The 7,982-nt window shown below is 37.4% G+C and overlaps 1 protein-coding gene across 1 annotated transcript in view; it reads right to left on the reverse strand.

Moving 5' to 3' along the window:
- LOC145266459 (NFU1 iron-sulfur cluster scaffold homolog, mitochondrial-like) overlaps window positions 1-7,420 on the reverse strand; it is a 39,022-nt gene extending 31,602 nt beyond the window's left edge. The window contains exon 1 of the mRNA XM_080122140.1: window positions 6,337-7,420. Within this exon, the coding sequence (XP_079978266.1) occupies window positions 6,337-6,368 (32 nt within the window). The 5' untranslated portion in view covers window positions 6,369-7,420. The remainder of the gene's footprint in view (window positions 1-6,336) is intronic.
- Window positions 7,421-7,982: the final 562 nt, after the last annotated feature.

Below are 7,982 nucleotides of genomic sequence, written 5' to 3' on the forward strand. Positions count from 1 at the left end.
TTGCACATAAATGGGGAGTTCACTTGCGATTCCGTTGTGCATACGCTCCAGCCGGGAATGGCATAGCGGAGCGATGTCACCGTACAGTGAAACGAATAGCGGCTAGAATGCACTATCCCATACAGGAAGCTGTCTACTGGTATAACATCACACCAAGAGATGACACATCTCCCTTCCTGCGCCTGCCAACAAGATTTATCGATACGAAGTTCGAGTAAAGGAGACCAATCTTGTAACTGCGTCCGCAGATCCCAAGGACAGCTCTTACCAGGTTGGAGATCGCGTGTGGGTCAAAAGACTGCAAAATCGATGTATCACGAGGTTCGGCAAGGGTGAGGTGACCAAGGTAATCAGCCCTCAATCGATTTTGGTGGACGGTGTGCCTCGCCACGTGAAAGATCTGTGCCCTCGCCATTATATTGTTACATCGGAGGAAGAGGAAGACGGTACAATGTCTTCTGAACGAGCAGAGAGTATAATGCAGGACGATGGAGAGCGATATAATGCACATACTGAAGAAGCGGAAGAGGGACCACCCGTCTTGCCTTTACGAAGGAGTACCCGACAAAGACGGATACTGCCCCCCTGTCCCTGCCCTGATTGTGAAACACCGCCTATGGAACAGACTGGCGGCAATAACGGTGGTAATGAGGAAGATGACAAGGAGGAAGTGCTGCCTCCGGTTCTTCGAAGAAGTACCCGACAAAGACGACTGCCCCCCTGCCCCGTTTGTGATTATGAGATCAGGGGGGAGTGTAGCAGAATTAGCAGTAACCAAAATGAGAAATAGAAAGCTTACCTCGGATACGTCTGTTTTGGGCTAAGCGGAAGAGAGAGTTCCAAGATGGCGTCCATGGGCTTTTATTAGCGTTTACCCAATGTAATTATCGTTGAATCACGTCTGTTCTCGTGCGATTATGCAAATACGTCATTCCCGGCCGCTATAAAGGCAGGACACTGGAATGGAGAGGGAGCGTTCTGCAGATTGTGTGTAGGTGATTCTAGCGAGTAGATTGTACTTGTTACGACCCACGTGCCTGCGAGAAGCGAGGTTTTGTTCCGTCTGTTTTTAGTTGTATTTTTTTTTGTTTGTTTTGCCTACTACATTTTTGTTTCACATATATTTATAAGCAAGTCAAAATATGTTGATTTTCTTTATATTTTTTTTAAAGAAAACTGTTTTAAAAAAACAAATATTGCATAATTTGCTATTAAACCTGTTATTTTTTTTCATTTGGTCTTTGCTCCTTTAATTGAAAAAAAAATTAGGGTTTGAATTACATTTTACAAGTAGTTATAAGCTTCGAAAAATAGTAAGTTGAATTATTAAAGTTCTGATCATCATTTTTAATGGCCACTTCTGATACACCTAGAAACATCAAGTGACTATGCGTGTGCACACATTTTAGTAAGAAAGTGAAAAGATTGCCCGTTTCGATATCGGCAAGCAGAAAAATATCCGGAAGGGTGGGGTGGGGGGTCATTTCGGCATTGGTCAAAAAATGTTTTTTTGGGGAGCACGGGGGCATCTTTGGACTCGTTTGGCTCTTTTTGCCGTTTTTTCTTAAATAGGAAACAAGATGGCCGCCAGCAAAAACAATAGTGATTACATTGGATACTGAATGTCTTCAAATATGGATAACTGCATGTTTGCGCAAAAAATAAATGCAATATTCGTTCTCAGCGTACCCGAAAACCATTAAAAGTCGATAAATTAAAGGTGAATGCTGAGGGGTTGGTAAACTAAAAAAATACCGTTAAGATTTCTTTGTTTTTATCTGTAAAAAATTACGGCATATCATCCCTTTGTGTTATTTAATACGAAGATGCACAATTTATTGAATACGGATTAATATCTACATTCTATCCACTATTGTTCAAGTAAATAAAAATTCTTCATGAGGAATTCTCTTGAAAAGTTCTTTCTGATTAAGTATATCATAAGTATTGATCATTGATTACCCGACTAGGGTATTAAGACCATAAGTAAAGATATTGATCCTCTTTTGTTGAAGAGTGTCAAATAGCACTAGTAATTCGCATGAAAAATATGAGGGTAGGGTGACTGGCTCAGTAGAAAAATTGGTATAGATAATATTAATGCCGATGATGTTCATTTCCTTATGCCCCAATTATCTAGGAACCCGTTATATTCACTGGAGTCAAATGGTGGTCCGGGATGCCATACGTGCAGAACTAGTTTTGTAGAGCATCACATATGGCCTTGGCATTCCTGGATGACATGACTTCTACCCATCCGGTGTATCTATCTGCATATACTAGGTAGTTCTTCCCTCATAAATCAAAAATGTCTGTCACCGTCTTCTAAAATGGGAACTTGGGGATTGAGGGCGGCATTAGGGGTTCCCCGGCAAGTTGCATACTTTGCACTGGGCCCAGCTCTGACGAATGCTCACGTCCAGTCCTGGTCAAAACACCCATTGTCTGGCACTTGCCAACATTCCATTGACGCCCTGATGTGCCGAATGGAGCTACCTCCGCACATAGTTTTCTGGGTATGAGGATTTTATTTTCCATTATCGTCACCCCTTCCAAGCACTTATGGCACTATCCAAGCACTTATGGCACTATCCATGGTTTGTGCGATGTCCTTTTCATCTGCTTTCTCCTGGCTTAACATTACAGGGCATCTCGATGTACAGTCTGGTGCCGCATTGTGTTTGCCAGGGAGATGCTTTATTCGAAATTTGTACATCAAGGACCGTTTTTTGAAGTTGAACAGTCTTGGGTTCTTTATGTCTTCCAGAGCTTTGTCTGAGAAGATCTTCACCAAGAGCTTATGGTCCATGGTGACTAACAGCTCTGGACATCCCAAAACGAACAACTGGCATGCTTTCAGTCTGTAGACTAATGCCAATGTCTCTCCTTCAAATGGTGCATATCAGGACTCTGCGTCATTAGTAAATTGGGAGCCAGCCAAGATTAATTTCCAGTGGTCCTCACCACACTTCGGTCCAGCTTCGGTGGCACAGTTGCAGTGATTCTGGAAAAGAAAATATCCCAAGCCTGTCCTACTGAAGTCCATCGATAAACAAGTCGGTAGGTTCACTTTGAAGGTTCTTACACCATTCTCGATCTCTTCTGTGATCCTTCTTTTTGACTCTTTGAAAATTCGATTGAGTGTGCTGTCCTAATAAAACGTTCAATTTTTGTCTTCAGTAGCTCCCGGAACAGGGCCATTACTTTGGCAGGATCTTATGTCAGTTATATTTTTTGGTGACGGAAAATTCTGTATTGCTTCAGTCATTTTTATTGGTGGGTTTTATCCTGTCTTCTGTTATCAAGAACCAGGCAAATTCCACCTCTTTTTCTGCAAAGTGAAATTTCTGGGGGTTGAATACAATACAATTTTTGTTGCAGTTATTTATGTACTCCATAGTATGCCAAAATGATGTTTCAATAGAGTCGCCCCATATTCCAACGTTGCTTGTAGCAGGTTTCCTATATCAATGACAATGTAAAGTGTCGGCAAGATGATGCCATGAATGTCTTGTTTAAGTAGCCCGCTCTCACCTCTCATGCAAGTGGGTGAGTCTACTTGTATGGGGGTGTGATGCCAAGACCACTCCGGTCTTGTAACTGGGCTTCTTGGGTTTGATTCCACCTCTACATACTTGTGGGATTCTGAGTCATAATACGAGTTTGTTGTTTCTCATTCTGAGCTAGTCTATCATCCAAACTACATTTTAGATTACCTGAGTTCCGGTCATCCAATTTCATGCTGGCTTGTAGCTTGGATAGAGTTGTTCTGGTCTCTATATTGGTCGAAACCAGAGACTTCAGAGTTGTTTTCGTCTCAGGTATGACCAAAGAATCCAATGTTTCCTGCATTTCTACCTGGTCTCTCTGTATAGCCACAACCTGCAGGTGCAGTTTCCCCCCCTCCTTCATGAGGTGCAATACTATGAAACATTGTTAGGATCACCAGAGATGGCTTCATACAGTTTGGGTGATATTTTTTGGCACTTAGCATGAAACCAAAGCAAACATACCTCACACTCTACAGCATTATCATTACCACACACCTTCTTGCGACAAAAACCACACTAACACTGAATATTGGAAGCTGGGCCAGAGTTATTGGAAGGAGCAGTGCTATGTGCAGGAGCTATAGCCAGTGTTGAAGCGTTGTTAGATGCAGTGATGCACTAATTGGGCAAACAGCTGTAGAATTAGAGGCATCAGCAATGGGAGTGTTACTAGTGAGAAAATCTAAGGCCAGATTGTTGCTTATTTCTTAATATGAAAAATTTAGTATCTTTTGCCGGTTTGTTTTGAAAAGTATCTTCTTTTCCTTGTATGTGCTTATTGTTAATTTTATCGGCAGAAGATTTAACGAGCACAGCTTACTTGATGAATAAATATCTTGAAAATTAATGTTTACCAATGGAAAAATATTCTGTTATTCTGAAACAAACATCCAATTTCTTTTGCTGGTAAACATTAATCAAAAGTGACTTTTCCAAGGCATTCACCGTGAAGCTAAATGCTAAACAGTCAACAGCAACAGGAAGTCAAAAAGCATGCAAAACTTGGAGATAGCCATTAAATAAAAATGCACTATGGTCGTTTTATTGAATTTATTTCAATTTGTATTTTTTTTTAGATTAAAAATTATAATTAAAAAATAAATTTCGTCTACAAATGAACATTTGGAAAAAAGGATAAATATTATTAAAATTGTATAACTATATTTCATGTATATTTCTTGCAGCAGTAATAATAATAATTAGACATTTAATTTTTATTTATTTAGTATTAATGTCGAATATTTATTGAAATAAAAAATATAATAGAGTTAAATGAAAAAAATCCCCAAGATTACAAATTTTAATCCACCAGAGCACACTTCGGTTTCTTCGTAAACAAACCAAATCTTGTGTTAATAATTGAAGAAATACCTTCCGAAATTTGTGGATGTCTGCATTTTAGTATCCCTGGCAAAAACCGATCATTTGAACGTCATTACTTGTTTCCATTTTAGGAGAGTTCCATACGTGACAAGGGTATCTTTTGTTTAATAAACTGTGAGGTGAATATGTTAATTACTGGTTGAATTTATTTCAAAATTTATTTAATTGAATTAACTAAATTTTCTATTAATGAGTATTGTACTTTCTATTATTTTTTTAAATATTAGTCTTTCCTTGTTACGAAATCCCCCCCCCTAAAATGAGAACAAACAAGTTCAAATCATTGTACTGTTTTGCAGGGGATAATACAGAAGTGCCTAAAGTTTACAGGAATTTAGAAGTCTTAAAATTGTTGAATGGAAATTCATTTAAACTGACTTACTGCATTAAAAATTAGCAGTTTTGAAAACTTTTTTTTTTAGATTTAATAATTTTATACATAGAAATTTAAAATTAAATTACTTTAAAGTTGGTTATTGTTTTAAAACAGTTTAATAGTAAATTAAAGGTTATAGTTAAGATTGTCTGTCCTTTTTATTTCTGGTTTCTGTTGTTCATTTTGCTGTATAGGACTGTGGCCTGCGAGCTGGCATTCACCAATTCGTAATTGGAATCCGTCGATTTTAGAGATCAAAGTTGCAGGTGCAGGAATATCTATAAGTCAAAAGTGGTAGAGTATGACTGGGACCGTTAAAGATAAATATAGCAAGATTTCTGACTTATGATTTATATGGATGTGGTTTGGTAGGACACCAAGCCACATCTACATCCATATAAATTTAAAAGCTGTGAATAACTTAGGAAAAAATAACATAATCCAACAAAGAACTCGAGATTGCTGTCATGTTTAAAAAAAGTAATTCAAATCATTCTAACGTTAAGGTTTTTGTCACAAATGTTCATTAGAAAATCTTTACTAATAATTGTGCTGTAGAGAAGGTAAAAAGCTTATGATCACTGATTTTCATGAACAAGGGAACACACGTCGTTATTTTCTGGAAGGAAAAGAAAATGGTCAATAAAACATGTAAGCGTTTTGCATATGTGTGTGAGTGTGTCTGTGTGTGTGTCTGTGTGAGTGTGTGTGTGTGTCTGTGTGTGTGTGTCTGTGTGTGTGTGTGTGTTCGTCCTATATGAAAACAGTGGTTTGAAATAATTTGCTGAAAAGAATTATTCTCATTCGATATGGTGATTTTCCATGCTGAGAATTTATGTGCATGTGTTGTAAACGTTCGGGGTTTCATAGTCGGTTGAATCACTGAAACTAAAAATGCTTACAAACATAAATACTTAACAAACGCAGATAGTTTGCAGATACATAAATATACATTTTATCACAAATTGACAAACATGAAAGTCAGGTAACATCACAAATACAGAATAACAATAATTTGGTACTCACTTAGAAGTGGTTAAAGTCCTACTTTGTCTCATAGTGGGACAATATTCTCACCGGGGTAAAACCTTACATTTCTTGTCAAGGCCAAAACATATCTGTCTCTCTGCCGTGGGTGTTATCCCCAAGGGGTGTTAACACAACTTTCCTTCTTGATGCTCAAATTCATTCTCCTCGTGTCTGTATGTCCAAGGAAGTCACTTCCCAGTGTCTATATAAACCAGTGTTCTTTGTCTAAATTTCCCTACACATGACACATACGAAGTCATGTTGGTGATTTAATATCCCACTAGATGGAGTCGAGCAGCGATGATGTTTATTCATAGAACTGCATCCTGAGCTGAATTGATTTACATGCACAAAAGCTTATATAGGAGAGTTCTAGAACATTTTGGACTATTTGTTGTATTTCTGTGCACGAAACGTAACATAGTCTTTACGACGTTGTGTCTTTACGCATACTTCATATGTGTGTGTGTGTGTTGAAAATGATGATTGCTATTAGAATGTTTCGGCCGAAGATTTGTTCTGGCCGTATATCACGGATGCTACAGCTGGATAATTAGACTTGGTCAAGTGGACTAGAAAGACATTTTTAATACGGGGAAAAAAGGATTGGGGCTCTCACGTTATCCGAGAAAAAGATAATTGTTAATCAGAAGGGACCATATCTGGCACGAGTTTGAATCACGAGTTTTATCTAGGGGAAATAATTAAAAACTCAATTTTCTAATTGTCTTCAGAAAATTGTTTTCATAAATAATTAATTTTCGACGTCATCGTTTTTCGTAATTTTGGATATTTTAATTCCTGTGATATGACAATTAAGTAGATACCATTGGTTTTACTTGAAATTCAATATTTCGACTTTTTATTAATAAAACATTTGGCACTTGTACAGTTTAGTCAAGACATTAAAAAATGAAAATATCGAAAAAAGGTTGTATTTCACGTATCCGTTTTGGACTGAAGATCGAAAAAAAATTTCATTTGATTTGATCGAGTAGTTTTTTTTTACAGCGGAAAAATATGTTCTTATGAGAGCGCGTTGAAGTCAGCCATTGTGAAATTTGCTGAAGCTGAACAACATGCCACGGGGAGATAACTCAAGGTAAAGTGCCGACACTCCCTTCCCATCTTTAATTCTAGCTTTTCTTCCTAAAAATCGAACCTTTTGCTCGGTATCATAACAAATTGTTTTTTCGCTGTAAAAAAAAAAAAAAAAATACCTGATGAAATTAAGTAAAATTTTTTCGGAGAACTTCCTTTCATAACGGATACGTGAAATATAACCTTTTTTTCGATATTTTCATTTTTTTAATGTCTTGACTAAACTGTACAAGTACCAAACATTTTTCAAAGACAACGAAAATTGAGTTTTTTGTGACTGATCTCCCTAGATAATACCCGTGATTCAAACTAGCGTCCCGAACGATACCATAATAATCAAATTAACTTTCAAAATCCTATTAAAAAATATGATAGTTGGAAACACACTCAAATAAGTATCACGGTGACACTTATTTGGGTGGATTTCTATCAATATTTTGTTTATTTTTGGACTTTTGAGCCATTATTGACGCTCTGAAGCCGACATGTTCTTGTCAGCTATGTTGTCAGTTTAACTTACTAACTCAGCATTGTTTTTTTCG

This window comes from Euprymna scolopes, chromosome 41 (genome assembly GCF_053919585.1).
Source record: "Euprymna scolopes isolate OS-2025 chromosome 41, ASM5391958v1, whole genome shotgun sequence".
NCBI lineage: Eukaryota > Metazoa > Mollusca > Cephalopoda > Sepiida > Sepiolidae > Euprymna > Euprymna scolopes.